At 33.2% G+C, this 24,689-nt stretch overlaps 1 protein-coding gene across 3 annotated transcripts in view; it reads right to left on the bottom strand.

Annotated features, from left to right (window-relative positions):
* LOC111051558 (neuropilin and tolloid-like protein 2) overlaps positions 1-24,689 on the bottom strand; it is a 98,149-nt gene that overhangs the window by 22,810 nt on the left and 50,650 nt on the right. For all 3 annotated transcript variants that reach the window (XM_022338090.2, XM_022338091.2, XM_039443031.1), the window contains 4 exons: positions 20,415-20,450; positions 5,200-5,328; positions 1,994-2,254; positions 74-237 (listed from right to left, as the gene is read on the bottom strand). In XM_022338090.2, coding sequence (XP_022193782.1) covers positions 74-237; positions 1,994-2,254; positions 5,200-5,328; positions 20,415-20,450 — 590 coding nt within the window. The remainder of the gene's footprint in view (positions 1-73; positions 238-1,993; positions 2,255-5,199; positions 5,329-20,414; positions 20,451-24,689) is intronic.

Genomic DNA, 24,689 nt, shown 5'->3' with positions numbered 1-24,689 from the left:
TATGTTTGCTGAATATACCTATGTATCAGATAACAAGAAATATAGGTTAAAGGAAATATTTTGGAGCACATACCCTCCAACCCTCTTGAACACGAATCACCCACATGCAGTCCAATGGCACTCCATACATCAACGATGTCCTCACCCTCTCTGGATCAATATCGCTCCTATTAACAAAGCCCTCATATCCTTCTGTCTCAATGCGACAGATACCTAATTCCGGGTGTTCGCCAGGTACTGAAATGCAAACAGATAATACTTTCAATTCATTCATTGAGAAAAGGATATCATTCACAAACAGTACAAAATAAATCAAGCAAACAATGAAACTGTAATACATTACATAATGAGTTTTAACACAAACACAGGTTGAAATAGATCACCATTGATTAGAATTACTGTATGGAAAAATATATCAAACATAAAGATTATTCATATAATACTGGGTGCTTTAGAAAATTCTTACAAAATCAATTCCTGTTCTACAAAGTTAAATCATTAAATCGTTCTACACATTTTAGGAAATCTTGAAGCTTAAAGTCCAATTTTATTGGAATATGAATGAAAAATATGTTAATACTGTTCAAATTGATGACCTGCAGCATCATTAAAATCCCAAGCATAATCACTACTGAATAGTGTGACTAGATACTGATTAATATGATTAGATAGTACAATATCATAACTTTCGATGAGATTTATCTACCCACGGCTTGAATGTCATTCGCAAAAATGCCTAGGTTACGAGGTTTAATTACGTTTGAACACCTTATTTTCTACTGTGCCACATAGAAAGAAATCCAGTGATTTAAGGTAGAGCGGGAAATTCGATTGGCCTCACGCGTCCTACTCAATGTAATATGACCCTATTCAATATGAAATAGATAACTTGAATGTTTAAGTTGGTGAATATTTGAATGATTAATTCATTAATGCATTGATTTTTTTAATCAGCTTGAATTCTCGACACATCGCTTAGTTCTACCAACAATCACTTGCTACTCAATTTAAAATCTAAATCCTGGTTATAATTGTGATGGGAAACGAACAATATAATATTATGTGAAACAATTAGATGAAAAAAACAGTTATCATATAAATTGAGTATCCTGATTCTGCTGACATCATAGCTTGACTTCAAGAATACGCAAAAAAGATCATTGACTATCGACTGTTACTTTCATACTTTCAACGTTTTCATACAAGCTTGAACTGTTTGTCGATGATAAGCATCGAATTTCAGCTCTACAAACTATTACAGTACACGTTTCAAAGCATTGGGCCCAACTTCCGCGTACAAGGAGTAAATTAATGCTTCTACGCTGAAGTATACTTACCGTATATACGCTGTAAGTACTGTTGTAAAAGTAAGATTCTGTACTTATCAGATTGATTTATATTATAATGTAGTGTAAATTATGTTTGTATGGCTCGATAGAGGAGCCATTTTGCTATAGTAACTTATTAAATATTTTGCTCTGAATAGCTGAACTGTTATTTACTGACATGGGACTGTGAACAGTCAAACTAAAGCCATACGTTGATTACAGCCATGGTTGAAAAAATTAAATGAAATATAACAAAAATAGCTAGAGCTTATCTTACAAGTTAATTTTTCCACTGTATTACGTTGATTCAACGATGAGTTATTAAATACTATACAAATATTTCGACTCAAGTCGAAAATTGTGAATGCCCTTATCACCTGACAAAATCACCAATTCATTCAATCGTATGGCGTTTTTTGGATGCCTTATACAGTGGAATTGGAATTCTTTTCTCTCCAAAAAATAAAACAGGTTACAAAATAATGTTGACATTTGAATACTGTGGATATACTGGAGGCTCCTCTTATGAACACATGCCTGATTACTCAATAATCAGGTGTCAGACCTCGTCTGTGTATTTGATAGTTTAAAAGCTGTGGAAGAATCCAAAGGAACATTGAAAGTTTTTGTTCATGTGTTTTGGTGATAAAGTAAAATGGACTTACATCCTGTTGGCTTGGGTATTTGTGAATACACTGCTTTGAAGCCCGTGTACTCAATCGTCTCATCGGAATGAAACCTGAGCCACAGGTATCTGTCACTGGATGTGAGCACTGGAGGGAAGTCATGTCCGCAGAACAGACCAATCCTGGTCGAGTAGCCGTGAGCCCCATCCCTCACCTCCAGGTAGTCGAACCTGCAGTCCTCAGATGGCTCAACATTGAATGAGTCTCTGAAGTCTAGACGTAGCAGGTTACCACTTTCGGCTTCAAAATTAAAACAACAAACATTTAACGGAAGAATTTACATTTGAGATCAAATAAATGATATTGCCATAATGATTAATCTTACTTAATAAGAGATATTGCCATAAATATTGAGTAAATGTTGCCATAAGACAAAATTGTGTAACATTAAATCAATAAAAAAAATAATAAATGAGTGTGATCAATAAATTAATAAAATCATTATTATTGATGTTCATCGGTGATCGTAAGGATTGGTTGAGTGTACCTTGAAACGTTCGATCAAAATCTAGCTACACAATCAAATCATCAGAAACATTGAACAATATACTGAGCAATATTGAATCATGGGGTGATAGAGATTTATAGGATCATTTGATGTTTATTTGGATTTAGAAACATTCTATTGATTGATTGAATGCTTTATTCATGTAGATTACAATTTATAGTTGCTTATACACTCATATATTTAATAGCTTACAATACAGTTTTAGATGAATTTAATATATTCTGAAATAATAATTATTGAACTGTAGATGAAAAGAAAAAATTCAATCTACAATTTCCTTTGTTTTGTATAAACATAAATTGGCGAAGCTTTGAACATATCAATGTCCGTTCTTTGGAAAGAATACTCAGAATATCCTTTCCAGTAACTCTCTACCAAATGAGAAATTGTACTAGGTAATCATTGTTTCCCATCAAATATTGTGTTCAATTCATAGGATAATCTTATATTCATCCATATCTTACTATGTTATAGAGCCAGTGGAGATGACAACATAGCAGAGTCCTGCCAGGTTTTTATTTTCACCGCCTTCTATAGTACATAGCTGTGATTCAAGTCATTCCGGTAGACTATATCTGACACAATATTAGTTGTAAATTTATTAAAATTCATCTTAAATGAGTTATATTCACCAATAAAATATATCTCATCGTTGTTAAATAATGAAATTTTATGATTGCGATAAAATATCCTGTAAGTTGTATCATGGTTTAATAACGATTTAGCAACGGTGCAGAGTTGGAGAAGTATCAAGGTATCTGCTTTTTCTTATGACGGACAAAGAAAGCAAACTAATGTTAATCAGGTGTCAACATCATAATGTGAGTCTCACTATTGGAGAATTTTTTCATGGTGATCAGCTTTTGCTTTATATAAGCAATTTAATTGTAATTTTTTGTAAACTCATTTATAGGATCATTTGATTCCTATTCACATTGTTCAAAAAACCATCACTCAGCTCGAGAACCAAATCGTCAGAAACATTTTTGAAAAAAATTAACCATGATGATAAGTTCATTTATAAATAGCGTAGAAGTTTTGATGAAGACGCCACTCTTGACTTCAGAATTGAATCATGAAAAACATCCTACCAAAAATTCTTGATGATCATGTTTTGTCATAGATAAGTTGTTGGTGTGATCTCTCTAATAATCATTCGATTTTAATTTAGAAAATTTGGATTCCAAAACTACTTTCGGCCCAAGAATCGGATGATCGGAAGCATTTAATAAGAAAAATTGACTCATGGTGATTAAGTTCTGCTATAATCGAGTATCCCGCAAATCGTGTACCGGCATAATACCATCACGGTCTTATTCAAGTCAAAACAAACAAAAATTATTTTTAGGAAACTTGACTTACTTGACTTAATTCCTGTAACTCCAGTTGGAGCATAGAGCCACAGTATACATATAGTATGGAAACTCGTCTAGTACCCTGGCGCAAAAATCCGCCATCTTGTTAGGAAGCACTGCATTGTAATAGTATTGATGGGAGGTTCAGATCACTTTACTGATCCGGATCAATTGATCTCGTTCACTGCCGCGAGCCAATCAGAAGACCAGGATTGGAACTTCCCAAGGTCACGTGACGTGTCTAGTATTTGTGCCATGTGAAAAGCATTGGTTGGATAGGCGTTTGATGGACAGTTTCCATTCTGTTTCTTTTCTGTGATAGAGCATCCACGAATAGCCGCCATCCCTCTCTATCATCTGCCATCCTTCTCATCTCTCGCCATGTCTTTCCCACCTTGCCAAGCTCTTCTCCACTGTTCGCCTCCATTAAATCCTTGGCCTTCCTTTTTTTCTTCTCCCCTGAGGATTCCACTGCAAAGCATCCTTTTCTATTTCTCCATCTCTCTTCCTCAAAGTATGACCTATCCACCTCCATTTCCTCTTCCTGATCTCAATGTCTATGGGCATCTGTCCTGTATTGTGCCTGTAATGAGCTCTTCATTTGAAATCATATCTGACCACCACACGCAAGGCACTCAATCTTTCGCAGACACCGATTGATGAAGACTTGGAATCTTTTACGGATTTCAGCTGTTACCTTCCATGTCTCGCAACCGTAGAGGAGGACAGACTTTACATTTGAATTGAAAATTCGTAGCTTCGTCTGTTTCGAGATTTTATTGTTCCTCCATACTGTATACAGCTGTGAAAAGACCCCAAGTTTTTAGGTAAAGATGACAATAAAATTTTCCCATAAAAAGTTTTCCCTGGGAGATTTTCTCTTAGATATCTCGTAAAGAGGCCTCCATTTTTAAACTGAATTTTCCATTTTTTAACTGAAATTGTCTATTAATCATGAATGACTTGACGTTTTTTATAAAATGGTTGGATCACTTCCAGATGAGAATAATTCTGTTGTATACTGATTAGTAATTATATAATCCAACTGTTTATATCATTGTTTGCTTTTTTAACCATGAAAAAAACTACACCAGCCAATAAGTGAAGTGTTACATCATTCAACATCCAACTCCATATTATTATCTAACACCATTTCACATAATTTGAAATTTGATTCACTAGTTCACACACACACAGTTTTGGTTGAATTCTATTTAGATTTATTCGAGACTCACGATAAAAAATGTTGAATGTATATTTAAAATAAATTACAAACTTAAAAAATTACAAAATATATATATTATATAATATAATTAACTCACCAGTGATTATTTTTATACAGTCGGTATGATTAGGGTATAGACCAGGATAGTTGGGAGAATAAAACTCATTTTTTTCTGGATCGCCAATTTGGAAACTGGTACAGGCCGGGTTTAGCACCATTTCTTCCCCTGGAAAATAATATGGTGTTTGATTAGATTCAAAACTGAATGTTTGTTGATATAAATGTTGAAACTATAAACTATTTCACAAATTAGAAACGAGTTTAAATATTCGCATGGGTTTATTAGTGGAGCGTATCTAACGGAAGTTTCATCAAACCTGCTTATGTAATTTAAACCGTCACGACTGTTATATATCAGCCGGGACCGAGAGTTTAACGTAAACATCCGTTAACACGGGATTGACCTGGTTAAAAACGTTTGTCTATATTCAGGTTTGAACATGGTACCTCTAGGCTGCTACGTAAACACTATATCCACTAGACCAAACGAGTTTTATAGGATTCAACATTCATTCTCTATCATGAATTTCTCAAGAGAAATGTTAGAGCCATAAAATACGTTAAGCACAATCAGTTCAATGTGGGCCCAATTCGTATAATTTTCATCATAGAATTTGTTTTCATTCAAAAATCTCCATTTTGTTGTCCTTGCAGTTCCCAAAGCTTTGCTTTAGAAAAGTACTTCAGATATTTTTATTATTGTTATGAAACGTTTTGTTATAGAAATCGGCCATTTTTTGTGTATTGGAATATGGGCTTAAGTACACTCAACAAATAATTTTTCATTTTTCGACCGAATTTGACTCATGATGCATGATTTTGGACCGCCTTGACGAGCCGAGAAGAATGAAGCGTAGTACGATGAAATCTGAGCATTTTGTCAAAAGTTATGAGTGTTTGAAATTTTGATCCTTGAGGTGTCCTTAAGCGCGCCTCTCCACTAGGAAATACTGAAATGAAGTGCATCTAGCGGGTGATTCTCATAGAACATGATCTCATGAACTTATGTCATTGTGCGAAATATAAATTTGAGGACAATGTAGTTGGTGATGATGGTTAAAGCTGAAAATTAGGTGTTTTCCACAATACAAGGAACATTGTTGTCAGGTGTACCTGGAAATCTATTTGAGATAGAGCGCTCTCCTTAATCTCAGATTGCAGAGCACAAAAATACGCCCAGAGGGATTTTGAAATATACATCTAAATGTTAACAATAGGAAAATATTGTTGATCAAAAACTAAAATTCATCAAAATTTATTTTTCCTTCAAATTTCACTCATTTTTGAAAAATCATAACTCAGTAATCATTGGAGATAGAGAGTTTCGAATGATCTCATTTTATTCAGAATTTTATGATCTAAAAATAATGTGGGAGCACATGTTTCTCTCCGATCACGAGATTTGGCAGAAATTGCTGAAAACTGGAAAATGAGCCGAAAATACGAGGTTTTTGGGCCACTCTGTATCTAGCACAAGGGAATTTTGCTTAATCAATTTCCTACAAGTTTTGTTTTGTTTTGTTCCCGATAAATCCTATACTTTTCAAGATATTTATGTTGTAAAGTGATGCATTTTCGAAAACCCAGTTTTTCCTCCACTTATTCGCTCTTTCAAGTATTATAACTTTCCAACAATTGATGTAACAAGAATGTACTAATTACGAGATTGTGAAGCATTGAATAATCTTTCATTTAATGTATAATTCGACTATTTCACGCATTCCCATACGACTGTTGCAGCAGTATTAGTTTTGATTATCAAATCTCAAGATTTGCAACAAGTGACTTTCTTCGAATATCACACTATTTTGTCATTATAAATTGGCAGTGTGCTTCAGTATGAACATTCATATTGAGTACCTATTGGAACGTCTGCGGAACTAAATACAGGGGTTGTTTCTAAACTTCCTACCAAACAAAGACACTCAAAACTAAAACTGCTACAACAGTGGTATGGGAATGCGTGAAATAGTCGAATTATACATTAAATGTATATTATGTATTATATACACTAAAACTGTTGCAACAGTAGTAGGGAAATGCGTGAAATAGTGAAAATATACATCAAATTGAAGATAATTTAATGTTCTATCATCTCATAACCAGCACGGACTTTTTTTCATCAATCGTTCGAAAATTATAAGGCCGAAAAGATGGAAAAAATGGAGGCAGAAGTGTTTTATCCAAAAATTATCTCACTTTCAAGAGCGGATATCTCAGAAACTATAAGAGATATGGAAAAAATGTAAAGAACAAACCTGTTGGTAATTTAGTAAGCTTCAATCTTACACAGAATACAAATGTTCATGATATGCATAGTTTCCGAGATATATGCGAAAAATGAAAAAATAGTTCTTTAAAACCTCCCCCAACCCTTTAGCACAGGGGGTAGGGGTGAGGACTTTTTATATTTTAATCCTCTTACTATCCTTAAAAGAGCTGTGAAGTTGAAAATTGTGTTCCTAACTTTTCCCTCTATAATCTTTCGTTGACTGGACTATTATATTTAAAACGAAATTTCAGACTGCTGATTTCAAAACTCTATCTTGGTAGTAGTACCTAGAAAGAAATCATGGTCTACCGAAAATGTTCCCACTTGTTACTCATTTCGTATTACTGGTCACTCATTTATGAATTCAACTGTTCCGATTTCATTGGTAGATAAACTTGAAGCATTCACCCTTATCAAAAGGAGTGAATCTTTCACATCACAGTCAATACACATGCACAATCTTCCATTATATAGAGAGAACTTGGAACAATGGGGCCACATTGAATTCACAGATGAGCAATACACAATATTGAATATTGCGAAAACACAACATTCTCCAACTGTATATATTATGTGCCACAGGGAGTATATAGGAAATAGCTATAAAGGTATATTAATATGGTAAAATTGTGGTTTGAAGTACGGAACCCCTTGATACGTGACGCGATGCTTCCGAAATGCTTTATTAGCATTCTGACATTCGAAGCAGATCCACTTCAACTGTATTTGACATCAATTCATTCTCAACCCAAGTAAGTGGAATTGTTATTGTGAATAGACGTCGCTTCTGCATTCAATTTGAACTTATGGCATATTATTGCCTCACTGCCATTCCATTATTTCTTCCATATTGTCTTCAAAATGAGATATCAACTCCGGCTACAGTCGAACAAAAGATGGAGAGGACTTTCAATTACTTTTTCCAGACAATGAAAATTGTTTTATTTCATTGATGCAAACGAAAAAGGAAGTACTTAATTGAAGGGGGGGGGTATATCTCTTTTATCTAGGGAAATTCCTTTCCAAGTATTCAGGATCTCTAGATTTTAATCTTGAGCAGTACTCACTCTCGCTCGACGCAAGTCGACTCAAAGTGGCATTTTGTCAATTACAATGACAAAATTCCTATTTCAAAATCTTGAACTTATTGAATAATTCTGATTGATACTGATTGAATAATTCTGATAGCTGAAACCTGTCCTCTAACCTTTTCCTAAGAGAACTTCAACCTTAAAAAAGCTTCTCCTTAACCTCAATCATAATCTTAAACTCAACTGATTTGACAATCCCTTATTGGATTTTTAGCCCTTCGTGCACTCCAGATTCACTTATTACTTATTGAATACTCGAGACTAAGTTTCTTGGCGACTGGTCGCCAAGAAGCTTTTGAAACTTGAGTACCTATCATGTATCTTCAATAAAATGAGTTTAGGATTTAGTAAAATAGCGTGAATATGAACGAGAACACGTTCAAATTTGTTCGAGAAAGAGTAAAATTCCCCATTCAATAACATTGACAACGTTCGATAGAAACAAGTTCATAATTATACAATTTAAAATATCCGTAAGACTGGTGTCGTACGATTTGAGTTGCACTATACAGTGTGAATAGAGCCTTAGAATTCTAAATTCCAATGCAGATCTGTATTTTATTTCAATTGTAGATCTCTAGATTCCAATCTTTGATCTCTACGGATACCAATTGTATACATCTAAATTTGTATAGATCTCTTGTAAGATCTATAATTGTATAGATAAGAGATATACTTATCTATAGAACTTGTATAGATCTCTAAATTTAGTCAATTCTAGATTTCTATCTCCACTTGTAGATTTCTAATTTTGTTTCACCCTCGACTGCCGTTTTATATTTGTGAAGATACACGACAAACATTATTCATATGATTTTTCTTCGTACTCATCATATCAGTAGTGACAGATTGTCGTCGCTGGCAGAGCCGTCGTCCAATCACTCAGATGCAAGGTACGGTAAGCATCGTGCTATCAGTTCTCCTGTTAGAAGGGTTTTTGAGAAAGAACAGCTCTTATAACAGACAGTTATGTGTAATATGTATCATTTTCGATTGGAACCAAGTGATTTGGAACCAAGCCATTGCCATAACCGTAAATGTAGGTCCATTCATCTCTCATCCAATCATTACCAACGGATAAGCCTAGGGTAAGCGTCATATTCTGCAAAAAATGATTATAAATTTGGGATAGGTCATTTCATCATAACTTCCTTGAAACAGTTTGTGTATTACGAAGATCATCCTTGGTTCGATTTATGCTTGCTTAAGTAATCAATGCTGGTTTACTTCAAGTATGATAATAATATAACTAGTTCTTGAGGTAATGATAGTAACGATAATAATGATAGTAGTTCTTGATTCTATTACTATATCGTTAGTGACCAAATAAACATTTTGATGGAATAATCTCCACATTTTGGATGGAAAATGTGAAACGATTCATTGCGGGGAAATAGAATATGAGTTAATACTTCATAATTCATATAAATCAATCAAATTTCAAAATATGTATTTTCTATGTGACGTACGTCAAGTTCTCATATTTGGATATCAAGAGGCTAACTTTACTAACTGACAGTTATGAGTGCTTCAAAACCGTGTAACTTCAGATACGGCGACTTTTTTCAAAAAGTAATAATGTTTGATTACAGAAAAATTAACGAGAAAAAATATCGGCGTTCTCTCAAAGGATGATACATTTTTGTTCGTTCCAACTTATTGATTAACTTGGCGGTACTTGTATCACTCTTCTCCTTGACATTCAGTATTTTTTCACACATGAGTTAACTGACCATTTTCCCAGTCCAGTGACTAACATGAGCATTTGTATCCACTCGAATTGTCTTTGCAGTGTCCCAGTTGGATAGCTGATTTAGCAATGAAGTGAAGCCGGAGCGTTCAATTTCACCAAATCACAAATGTTTTCTTTCCATTTGCACCTGACATTTGAATTTGTACTATGGCTGGGTCGACTGTGAACTGTCATAATTTCTTATAAGTAACATCATTGCTACCCATTCAGCCAATGCTGACAGTTTAAAGTGAATCTTGCTATAGTGACTGCAGTTATAACTAAAATGATTGGCCACTACAATCAAATGTGAAATACAACACTATTGTTTAATACTCTATAAATACAACGCTCAACTGATGGTCAAAAGTATTATTTTTCATTCTCACATTGAAGGATAGATTTGATTGATTTCCCCTTCTCTACTAGAATAGAAAATATATTGATCATTCGACATTTTTTTACATGGACCTGATCAGTAACTGAATGGAATAAGTAGAAATACAAGAACTTTTATCAAAAGAAGAATTGGATTAATTAATTGCTTAGGATCATATAGCGATCCCTTAGCTTTTTGATGAGTAAGGTATCAATCCAATATTGAAAAACTACGTATAATACAAATTTGAAATGCAAAATAATTATGCATTAATATTTACGTTTAATTATTTATTATAAAACCATAATAATCTTGGATACTTTGCTAGATCATGCTTGTATAGACTTTATTCTGGTCATAAAGCCTTAATTCTTAATACAGAGTGTTCCAGAGAAACGGGAAATTTTAAAAGTTAAATAATTTCAAGTAAAACTAATTTTTGAATAAAGTTCTTCATATCACTCAATAGTAGTAATAATGCCATTTAAGAATAAATAATACCGAAACATTTATTTTTTGAAGATGACATCTTACAGGTGTGTTCCTTTTGTACGCAAACATTCCTGTAGTCTCTTCACCACATTGTTCATGGTTTGACGTAACATTATAACTGTTGGCTTCTTCGATCCGTTGTTACAGAATTGAAAGCCAAGATTCGAGAAGCGATTTCAAATTCCAGTTGTAATGTTACGTCAAACCATGGACAATGTGATGAAGAGACCACAGGAATGTTTGCGTAGCAAAGGAACACACCTGCAAGATGTCATCTTCATACAATAAATGTTAAGGTATTATTTATTCTAAAATGACATTATTTTTACTATTGAATGATATGAAAAACTTTATTTGAAGATTTGTTTTACTTGGAATTATTCAACTTTCAAAATTTCCCGTTTCTCTGAAACACCCTGTACTATCACAAATTTATCTCATTGGTAAATGAAATCAACATTAGCTGGCTTTATAATAAATTTGGCCAATACTGCAATTGGCATTCTAATTAATCACTGACCAAATAAACTTCTGTTTGTTTGAATTCTAGCTTGAAAACAGTTTAATCAAAATTGTCGATGAAATTTCAAATGTTGTGGAATGATTTTGGTTCAACGGAGAGTGAGTGAGTTGATCTCATTAATACTACAATAGCAACATGGTATAGGAGTTAAATAACATAATCATTAATAAGCTTCCTTCCAATTACGTTTATGGGACATGTTCACAAAATAGCATACTACAGTATAGAGCGTTTAGAGTTTCGTGGTTATCAGCTAATTACCGAAGCAGCATACACAGCGATCTCTACTCTAGATCGAACACTATATTTGCATAGAAAACAAGCACTATCATCTCAACATGTTCCAATCCGAAGTAAGTTAAGATATTTAAGAGAACGATTTCAAATATCATTGAATCTTAAAAGCATCCTACTTACTATTGTATAATAATTCGATATTCAGTAATTGCTGCTCTTCTATTCAAGATTTTAGAATTTCCAATATCATCAAGGCGAGTGCTATCAATCTTTGATAAACTAATACAGTTGTTGGTTGAAAAACCGTCAAGCACATGGATTTTAAAAGACCTTCCTGTGCTGTAGTAAATATGACGTTGTGGTAGATATCGAAATAGGAATAGAAATACTCCACAATATCACAAACACATTATCAAAACCTCATTAAAAATTGAGAAATAGTTTTGGTTGCTACATCATTATCATCAATCTTTAGTAAACTTGAAGCTTAACATCGGGATGACCTCAGTATACACCATCATCAAAGCCAGACACATCCATCCTAGTACTGAAAATCAGTCTTGTTTTGGCGGTGGCTGCTTTTGTCGTTCTTGTGCTGAAAAAGAAGTGTCTTGTTTTGGCGGGGCGAGTCCGTGACTAATTTCTCTACCTGGAAAACAGTCTCTGGTTGTCGCTATCAGCTCTTGTCGCTTATGTCAGTTTTGCTGGAAGAATTGCTAGGAAGTAAACTGTATAAATAAGGAAGTAAAAGTATAAGCAATAATAGTTTGCTGCTCGATGTAAAGGTTCATATATATCAATCTTTACCATTCTTCATTATTCTAATAATATGTATTACTATTATATTATAATCTTTATTACTCTTATAAGATGTATTACTATTATATAATATAATTATTGTATCACTCCTTTTGTCATGATGTCTTAAGTTTTATTTCAAATAATTGTTACGTTGTGCTGCATGCATTTTGTGCCCTTTCAAGATATTATAATCATGTATAAAATTTTGTGAAATAAACTCAATTCTTTTCAATTCAAATATTGGATGGTATATTCTGTGTATTTTATATAGTGTAAATGGAGTTACATGACTGGTAGTTGGATAAGCTATCATGGTTCAAACCTGTCATTGGACGAGACAAGACTCAGTAGGCGAGCATTCAAAATACAGCTATGAGACACAGCTAAGCAGCAGGCACACTGTGATTAGTTGAAGTACTTGTCTCTAATTGGCTAAGACTTGAATTTTTAAAATGGCTGATACCGTAGTACAAAAATATGGTGGAGACTACATGAATAAAGGATATTGAAGTTTCTCATACATATCTGTTCCTTGTTTTTGTCTCTTCCATTAACCTACCATAATTCAATAATATGATATGGATAGTTGATACACTGAAACATTTTTCATACACTACTTTATTTTTAATTACTATTTCATTTTCAAGTGTCGAAATGAATTCTTCTGAAAACTATTGAGAATCTAGAGATATAATCCAATAATAGAAAAAATATATACTATCAGTGATATTTTTAATTCTAAGAAATGTTCGGCATTACTTTTAAAACCTTCTTTTTTGTACCGTTTTTTCTGTATTAATTTTATTTTAATACTGTGAATGAGTTCTCAATTATTCTTTCAAAATTAATACTTTTTGAAAATTGTCTGATATTCAATTGTGGCTATTATTTATTTTATAATAATGAGTCTGATTTGATAAATATAAAATTTCATCAATAGTGGTTGACCAAGTTATTCTTATCCTTTGCATAGTCAATACTTTGCAAAACTTTTAAGTATTTGTTGCTTTGCTATCTTTATTCTAGTAACAAAGCATTCTCGAATTGAGAACATAAATTGATATTGTCAACCACTTTTATTATTATATAATACTATAATAGTTGAACAACTATATTGTGTAAACTGTGTTGGAAGTGTATATAAACTAGAACTTAGCCAGGGAGAATGGAATTAATCAATATGAGAAAAAAATTGTAAACTTTATTAGTTCTGCAATTGTGATGCGGAGAATCTGAAATAGGTATGAGACAAGCATCAATATAAAATGATACATCTAAGCATATTCGATATTGATGGATGACTCACCAGTGAAGGCGCATGCGCAATATTTCGAAGGGCGAGCAATTAATAATAAAAGTGGTTGACAATTTTAATTTATGTTTCCATTATGAAAAAGTACCACAATATCACACACAACACAACTGTAACATTCTCGAATTATTATTATTTCTCATTCCTTGATTATTTATTATGAGGCTCTAAATCGTTTCGAATGCTAGGGAATCACAGTTTGTAAGAGAAATTGAAGCACCAGATATTCATCAATAATTGATGATTATTATCTTATTCTGAATGATACTTTATTATTCACTCTGTAGGAACAAATCAAATACAATTCGTCATCTTGAAAACGGAGCTTAATTGCTTTATTTCTCCCATGGAATTCACAGCTATATTGATTTCAGCCTCTCTTCTACATTGTTCCTCTCATCAATGCTTTTTCCAGGATTTTTAACGTGTTTTAATTGAATCGAGCTCGATATCGCCAATTTTCAATTAATTGAGAGCACGCTTCGAAAGGTGTTTCATATCCCTCGTCCAACAATTCAACAAGTCAATACTGCAATTAAACCAGCAACCGTGAATTGAAATTATTTTCAGTCGAGAAATATTCACTAATTAAACCAAGCTTGTTGCAGCAAGGTGGATGGATATTTTCACTTAACACATGGATGACTACTCTATAGCCTTTGTCAAATGATTTTTCTACATGGCTGGGATGATGAATTGTTCTGTCTCGTACAAAACAGAGATTCCACCGTAAATGTCAAGTATTTTTGTGAAACGGAAAAAAGTCAGATTTGATTAACTGAATTGAGATATGTTATTCTGGTTTCAGTCAAATGTAGTTTCATATTTTGAAAGTATCAATAAATCATTGGGCTATATTTGTAATAGATTTCAAATATTTTGACACGAAGTATTGATGCTTCTAACCAATCCAAGTATTGTATGATGGTATTAGATTTATTATTTTATATTATTCTATTCTCTATCTTCTATTCGTTACCTATTTTGTCGATTTGGAATGCAGAGTGTGTTGATTCCTGACGTAACAATTTGATATTGATGTACATGTTTAATATTCGTAAGTGTTCATATACTCTTCTCAAAAATCATTGTTAATCAGAAATCAGGAAGGGACAGCATGCATTGATAATATTGAAGTCGTATTCTCATAATAAAAATAATTTGTAGCTGAGAAGAAATTGAATAGATGGAGTTCATCAATATCGAGCTCCACTTGGAAGTATAAAGGCGTAGGGATGAACATTTGCAAGTGAATTGACACGTTATTCAATTCTATTAAAATTGACAACTCTAGTAACTCGTCTTCAATTAACTTTAGCATAATGTTAAGATTGCTCTGTAGAATGTGGAGGTCATCAAATGGGAGGAAAATAGGAGCATCAGATTATGAAATATTTGTTTTCCTCATCTATTCGGTTTTCAGCTGATTTTGGAATATGAAAATATTACAGTCTCTTTTACTGCGTTCATACAACAGAAACTGGAGCAACTGTGGTTTCGAAATTATTCGCATTTTCATCACTTCACCATGACCATTACTTTCACCAAGATCAATTCAAATCCACGTTGAGTAGTCATCAGCCGGTTGCTCTATGTTTCTATTCTCTCAGATATCTCTCTAATCATGCAATGCTTTCGAATAACGTAGTCTCATATTAATTGGTAACTCAACAGCCGTTATAATGTTTTTCACTCGCTCACACTTTCTATCATTCTGTCAATGATTTTCTCATTATTAGGAATTTATTTATTTCTATTTGTATTCTCTAGTTGATCTTTATTATCATTTACTCAATTCTGTCAATTAATGTAACTCGCAATGATTTATTGTTTTTACGATTTCTTATTATTTATTGATCGGCTTCTAGTCTTAATTTGCCTCGCTCAGGCTTTCGCTAGTATATTTAACTTTCTTTACGGTAAGGTGTTGAAGGGGAATGTATTTTCAGGTACCCTTTCTGAGAATAAAAAACTAGAGATCCAAAATTAACTGTTTCGCATATATATACTTTATATACTTTTGCATATATTTTCTCAATATTTTTGTGAAGCTCTTCAGTCTGTAGGTCAATAAGAACATCATGGTATTTTAATCTTACTGGTAAGAATTTTTCACGCTAGAACGTAAGTTGAATTTTGTTGAACGTAAGTTGGATTTTTTTGATCGTGAGTTGAACACATGAATAAAGGAATCTAATCTGTTTCGTTTTCAACGGATGATGGAAAAGTCCCTCTCTGAGCCGCTACTCGAAAGATGAATAAATCCTTTCTAAGCTCCTTTAGTGAGTTATCCTAAACATAAGACCTCATTCAAATGTTTTTTTGTACTTTATTTCAAATTTCATGAAAATTATTGGAGCAGTTTTTGTGTTCTGTCGGACATACAAACTGACATACAAAAATTGCTCGCTTAATAGAAAAGAATTCTTATGTTTTGGCCTTTTCAAAGAGCAGTATTGTACAATATAGAACAACGTACTTTAAAGAACGTACTGTATCATATTTTATACAGATCAAATTTGTTTTTTCTCTTTGTCTATAAACGATCAAACTCCGTTATTTTAGAGAGAACTTGCCTTCGAATCAGTCAGATTTTTTATTGATGGTACAGGGGATCTGAGATTGATTCGGTATTTTGTCTGTTCAGTGACTTGTACTTGGTGTTTCTAGTTAGTGAGAATCCAATTTACTCGTAAGAACGCAATCAGAGCAAAGCAGTAGACCGGATTTATAATCGCAATCGAGTGGTGAGACCAGAAATGGCTGGAAACGGACCAATCACAGTCTAGATTTGCATAATTTCCTGTTCGTTGGATTCTGTTGAATAAATGCCATTCGCCGAACGCTTCTCTGTACAAGATTACTTGTAGGATAGTACAATTTCAAAATACGGTACTTGCCTTATTGCAAGCTAGAATATTAGAGGTTGATTTGAGGTTGAGTGGTAGACAGGACTTAAAAGTCCTAACTCCGCCTAATAAAGAATTTTTTCATTTCATTTCATTTCAATATTATTGCCTCAATCCTTAAATTTTTCCACAATACTAGTATTCTCCATTTTTGGACCTAGAATATTGCAGAATATCAAGTGATAAATATTACCTATGAAAATAGCAATAATTAACCATAACGATAACGATGTAGCCGTATTATTTCTTTAGTTAACTTCCGTCAAACCTCAGAAACGGTTAATGTATAAGGAGAGTCGACCAATCATGAGTATAGGTATTTATTAACATAATTCAGATTCAAATTCATTTATTTGGCTTGAAAGTAATTATAAATTAATAAAATAAATATTATCATTTACAACATTACTCTATCGCCAAACAACTCGTGCGCCGGTAGTAAGTTCGAACAGCTATGATAAATATATTAAAATGAAGAGAAAACTACAGGTTATTATAAAAAACTAACTAAATAAACTATGGAAAACTAGTTACATGATTGATCACACTACAGTTCAAATTACAGATATGCGGAGCAGAGAAAAGTAGGGATACAGCGAAATCTGACTTGCGGTTATCGTAATTGGGGGTGTTGGATCCAAATTCGAAATCAGAATCTCTCTATATTCATTTATAAGAGAGTTGAAATTTGAGAGAAAAAGAGATAAGTGATCAATTGCGAAATGCGGAACCGCAAGAGCACTACTACTTTTGCTCTGGCGCAAATGTTGCGGAGAAACAGCCGAGTTAAAATGTTGTAGACTATTTCCATTTCTACAAGTTCCCTTCATCCGATCTTTATACTCAAGTTGCAGCGCTGAATGGTACAGCTTCAATGTAGGGGGTGAAATTTTCATTACTGCAACAATTGATCGTTTGACAATGACATTTAAAGGGGGTGTCTGTGACACCATTTTTGACTTTGCAGCTTGATTTGGACTAGTTAGTAGGTAAACAGCAAAAGTACGCATCTTTATCCCCTCTGTTGAAGGTTTGGACCCGCTGAGTTAACACTTGTTGCAGCAATGAAAATTTCACCTCCTACATTGAAGCTGCTATAACAATGAAAGGAGAACTTTGAATAGTGAAATAATACATCATTTCAAAGAGAATCCAATGCTCTACAAATCTACCATAAGCATTAGTTTTTATGATGCATTGCTTGAGAGTTATAAGCCCTGTAAAAACAAAACATTGGATGAAAACCTGTTATTTTAACAATTATACACCTTCAAGAGCGAATATCTCGGGAACTGTTGGGAATATCACAAAATTCCACTAAACAAAAAGTGTAGAGAATCTATCAAGCTTAATTTTTGATTTGTTAGTTATGTCGGTTGAATGCATTGTTCTCAAGATATGAGCGTGGAAGCAAAACGCTGAAAAATGCAACTTTTAAACTTTTAAATGAGGGTCATCCCCTTAGCACATGAGTTAGGTATGGGGACTTTTGATATGTTCTCCTAACTAGTCTCAACAAAGCTGCAAAGTCAAAAATTTTGTTTAAAACAGTCCCTTTAAATTCCTTTGTCAATTGGTCTATTGTTGCAAAAATGGAGATTTCACACTCAACACTAAAGCTGCTGCAAAAGGTGTAGGGGAATTCGTAAAAGTGTGAAATTATACATCAAATTGAAGAGAATTCAATGCTGTATAAGCTCATAATCAATATGGATTCCTCCATCGATTTTTAAAAAGTTATAAGAGCAAAAAATAGAAAAAAATTGGTGGCAAACGTGTTTTTTTCAAAAATGTCACACCTTCAAGGGCGGATAACTCGAAAACTAGAGGAGATATAAGAAAAGTTGTTTGATGAATATTGTAGGAAATTATGTAAGCTTGAATTTGTTACATGACAACCAAGTCCTTAGGATACATAGTTTTTGAGTTTTATGCGAGAAACCAAAAAATGGTACCTTTAATCCCCCTCCCACCCCCTTAGCACAGGGGGTAGGGGTGGGGACTTTTGATATGTTTACCTCATTACTACCCTAAACAGAACTGTGGGGTCAAAAATTGTCTTCTCAACTTTTCCCTCTATAACCTTTCCTTGACTGGACTATGCTCTAATTTTCTAAATCACTTGCCTGTATTTCGGTAACCCAACAAAACCTAAAAGTTTAATAATCATTAACAAGTATGGAAAATATTGTTCCTGTTAGTGTAATTTCTCTATACGAGTAAGGGAGAAGTCGCCTTTTCGAACAGAGTATCTCTTTGACATTGTGATAATTTGGCCGAATTCAACAATCTATCAACTTATAACCACAGAATTAATAATAGCAATTAACATTAATTATAGGAGTTTTCTCTGCTTATAACGATGTATTTATAGGGATTGAATTACGAATTGAGTTAGGAAATTGAGAAATATTAATGAAACGAATACGTTTTGAAAATAATTTCCAATCGTTTCATCCTATAAGGTTATCCACCATAGCAACATCTCCACTACTCTCAAAAAGTTACGTTATAAATTAGTCAATTAGTGGATCAATAGAGGAGGATAGTACCGTAATCAATGCAGTAGGCCTAAGTATGCCTCTTGATCATAGTTAAACAACATTATTGTGTTGTGACCTATAAAATGTTGTCCAGTCACTAAAAAGATTCTGTGAGAGTGAGATATAGATAGGCCTAGTGTTTAAATAGTAGACTACTAACACAGCTTGGCTTGGGATCGCTAACCTGGCCGATTGGTTTTTCGAGGCCATTTCTATTTTTGGATTTTTGCCAAAATGTGAAGTAACAGAGATATCTGGCAGTATTTCAAATGTCGTAAATAGGATCATAAAAGAAGGGGACATCGACAGTTGGAAGTTTTTTACATTGGCAATGATCTGTTCGTATTCGTTTCTCATGCTCTCACTCTTTTGCTCTGTACAGTATCTTTATTTTCTCTCTATCTCTCTGTACACAGAAGAATACGAATGTGTTGATATTTCACGAAATAACAGACTCTCTTCGTCCTAATATCTTCTATTGCAATTCTTCTTGTTATATCTATTATACTGGATGAAGTTTTATTTTGTTACAGGCCATTAAGATATTTTTCAGTGCAGAATATTCGAGTCTCACTTCATAACCGTTTTCACAGTCGACCTCTTCATATCACGCTTCGTAACAGTTCTCCTCATCCAAGAGAGAAAATTACATTTTAATAATCTCAAACGAGCAGCGCAGTTTAAAGAGCCCTCTTATTATGATTTGTGATTGTTAGCTACAAATGAATGAATGACGCGTAGAAACACCATTGTACATTGATGCGCCATCTACTCACTGTCTTTACTATACATACTATACTCATCATGCATCATACTTAATCAATGAATAAGTTGTAGACTGATTCACTGTATTTAAGATTGTTTCCAGAAATTCAAATTCAGACTGTCTCCACTATAATATTCTGAATAAGCTAGTCTATTTAACCCAATCTATTCTAATCGGAAAACTTTTTGTACTCACCAATAACAGCTGAAGTTGAAACTGGGTTTACTCCAACTGGAAGCAAAAATAGTTTTTGTTATATTCAATCAAAATACAAATGTTCATAAGAATTATACCATTTCATGAAGTTTTGTTTTTTTATCCAGCATTAGGAAATCTCATATGATTTTAAATATTTATACATGAGCTACCACCATGATCTGTGATTACCACTAGTTTGAATATAGAGAAATTCCATCTATTCCAGACTCTAGAATAAGACTGTCTCAGCTCATTCAAAACTAACAGCAATTCAAGATTGAATACATTCAACGAATAATATAAGTATTCGTATAGAAATTGAATTACAGTACCGTACCAAGGAATCCTACTCTGGTATAGAAAATTGGTTTTAGAATACACTGCATTTGGATATAATTCATGTTCAATTTTCCTCCATCAAGATGATGCGTCATTCGTGTATTTTCTATCCTATACGGGTTAAAGCCGATTCTTTACTTTATTATACTAGTAGTTCTTGAACAGTTGTCCTTGCGCAGTTATAAACCACAGCCTCCTCTTATACTGTCCATCAGATTAAATCCTGTCTGTATGTCGGGTAGGCAGATATCGCTGCGAAAACTACAAATGGCTTTTGGGGTTGGTGTATAAAAAAGTGCTAACATCAAAAGCTAATCTCCTTCAAGACATAGGGTACTGCCAACAGGTCAGCCCGAGTTGAAAGCATAGAAAGGCCGAGTGAAAATACTACGTTTACTTTCAGTTATTAATTGCATGCTTCATTGCATGTAATGAATAGTCCACACGACAGCTGATTTTTCTACTAAAGTTACATTGAGATTTCAATTGCATGCAATTAATAATCCACTCGACAGCTGATTTATTATGAATAATTCTATAGTCTGATTTTTACGGTAATACTGGCGTTCGAAGGAGACTCCTTTTCCTTTTGTATTATCCTTAAAATGCAAAATTTCCAAAACCCTTATAAATATACGTGGACGATGTTCAAGATGGAACATACCTGTCAAATTTCATGAAAATATATTGCCGCGTTGCGCCGAAAATGCGGACCATAATATAAACATAAAGAGAAATTCAAAACCGTCGACTTGAATCTAAGACCTCACTTCGCTCTGTAAATTATAGATTAAATATAGTACTATTGGATAAATGCGTTTGTTTCTAATTGTTCAAATATTAGTATTATATATCATATACTTATTTTTAGTAGGTATCAAGCAGTCTTGTCTATTCAGTGGGTTGTTGGTGCCAGGAAAATTGGTTTTATTCTTTATTAAATATGCAATTACATTTTCTACATGTGTTCAACTGTCAACACATCGACTTCATATACAGGGTGATTATTAGTTATAATAAAATAATTCAATACGTGATAGTAGAGGTAAAAATAAGAAAAAAGTTCTTACAAACATATATCCATAAACGCTTCATTAGCGAGCTATACAGGATGAAAGATTTCGCCCGGAATTCAGTTCCTCTGGTGAAATACACCGATACTGAATTGTTTGGGGACTAGTTTTTGATTAACTTATGCTGGATTAATATGGAAAAATATCTGAAAAATTGAATAAAACTAGTCTGGAAGCTGTAGTGTGAGTAGTTTTTGAGAAAAAAGTTTAAATAGGCAAAAAATCTAAGTACAAAAACACAGACTTTTACGTTTGATGCCCAATAACTTTCTTTAATGACCAGTGAACAAATAATTTTTTGCAATAAAAATTGTAGAGAATTTAATTCTGAAAAGAATAATAATGTAAGTTGTGTGAACTAAATTTAAATAAAAGTTGAATAAAATGTATTCTTATGTAGTACATTACACCATGGAAATTTGCTGTTTTATGAGGAGAGAATTAATAACTCATTGGTTGTTGCTGATTGCAAATAAAATATTCGGTTTTTTATGAAAAGTTTATTGTTATATGAAAGTAACATATCTACATGACATTAAACTTATACCAAAAGACTAAAGATGATGTTCAAAGTGACCTCCGTTGTTCTGAATGCATATGTTCAGACGTCTTCTCATCGATTGTCGGACCCGTTCAAATATTCCAGGAGTCTGCTTTATCATTTCTATTCCGTTCAAAATCCTTAATCGGAGTTATTCAATGGTATTAATCGGAGTATTGTATACCAAGGTTTTCAAGTGTCCCCAAAGATAAAAATCCAAAGGATTGAAGTCTGATGACCTAGCTGGCCATGGTACTGGCCCACCTCGGCCTATCCATTGGTTTGGAAAGCTGTGATTCAAGTGTTCACAAACAGCAACACTGAAGCGTGCTGGAGCTCCATCATGCATGATTCTCACAAAAGCAAAGTGAAACGGTTACAAATAACTGGTTAATAGATTAAACAAAAAACACAGCGCGGTTACAGTAGGCCTAACTTACAGTTTGTTGTTTTGTTCAACAATGAGCTACAATATTTCTGAAAATAATTTTCAGCTGAAAATTTCTTTTGAATATTTTCTTATTTAAAACAAAGTGAATCAGCTGTTCTTTAAACCCATGTTTTATTTGCAATCAGCTACAACCTATGTGTTATTAATTCTCTCCTCATAAAACAGCAAATTTTCGTGGTGTAATGTACTACATAAGAATACATTTTATTCAACTTTTATTTAAATTTAGTTTACAAAATTTACATAATTCTTTTCAGAATTAAATTCTCTACAATTTTTATTGCAAAAAATTATTTGTTTACTGGTCATTAAAGGAAGTTATTGGGCATCAAACGTAGAAGTCTGTGTTTTTCTACTTAGATTTTTTGCATATTTCAACTTTTTTCTCAAAAACTACTCACACTAAAGCTTCCAGACTAGTTTTATTCAATTTTTCAGATATTTTTCCATATTAATCCAGCATAATTTAATCAAAAACTAGTCCCCAAACAATTCAGTATCGGTGTATTTCACCAGAGGAACTGAATTCCGGGCGAAATCTTTCACTCTGTATAGCTCGCTAATGAAGCGTTAATGGATATATGTTTATAAGAACTTTTTCTTATTTTTACCTCTACTATCACGTATTGAATTATTTTACCATAATTAAGAATCACTCTGTATAATTCCTGCATGAAATCTGCAGGAAATGTATTTTATTCTTCTGCAAATGAATTTAATTTGGATATCCCATTTCAAATAGTCATTCATATAAACACCTAGATATTTATAATTTTTAACTTTTCTAATGCTGGGACAAGTGGATGAGTTGGGTACAATGTTGCAATTTCAGAGTTTCAAGTTTACGTTTCTATAAGCTATCCTAATTTATTGAAAGAACAAGAGTAATATAGTTGGTTTTTTCTGTATTCAAGCTTAAATATTTTTAAATATTTTTAAACATTATGGTGGCCATAATGAGTTGTGTTAGTTTCATCATCTACAGTTAGAGATTGCGTTCTATCGTACAAGTAGCTCTTAATGTCTTCCAAGGAAGACACTCCTAGAATCATTTATCTATAGTTAATCAAAGAGTGAATAAAATATTATAAGCAATGTATATATTTCACATTAATGATGAACATTCATGATTCGGTCATTAAAATATAAATTATCATGTTGAGTTGAGATATTTGCGATAGAATTGATCATTATTAACAGCTATCACAGCCTTATGTACAACAGTGGGAAGTATTGCTAATTAATTGAAAGTTCCACTTTCAAAGAACACTTGAAAGTAGAGTTAGAATTGGAATTAATAAAAATTAATAAGATCAGTCAGCTGTGAGCTGGCTATATTGCATTGCATGTGATGAATAACTCGATGCTGCTTGAAATATTTCTCACTGCTCTCTAATCTAACTGACCAGTTGACACCAATAATTTGTGACGTTGCCATTCTTCCTATTGTATGATATATACATAGGAGGTGGTTATTCTAGAGTAAAATATACTCGAGATTACTGAAGAGAGAAATGAGTCTTGCTGGTAACCTTTCCAATTGTCTCAAAAATTGACTATAAAAAACTATACAACTCATTAAATAGAGACCCTCAAAAAGCGACCAATACCGAATTGAAATTAACCATTGTTGACTCCAATTTCAAACAGTACTCTTTCGAAAGTCAACCACTGCTCACCCCAACTTCAACCAATACTGACTTCTTAGCTTAACATGAATTGCACGTTAGGGCATATGAGAGTTCCGTCTCAAAGTGGAACCAAATTCAAGATGAAAAGAAACGCCAGAACTGTGGAGCACGTTTTAAAAAGAACTCATTTTTATAAAAATCGATCGAATCTCCTGGGGAATGGCGGAAAACGCAATG

The sequence above is a fragment of the Nilaparvata lugens genome, chromosome X (assembly GCF_014356525.2).
Source record: "Nilaparvata lugens isolate BPH chromosome X, ASM1435652v1, whole genome shotgun sequence".
Lineage (NCBI taxonomy): Eukaryota > Metazoa > Arthropoda > Insecta > Hemiptera > Delphacidae > Nilaparvata > Nilaparvata lugens.
This window is presented reverse-complemented; position numbering and strand designations above follow the sequence as displayed.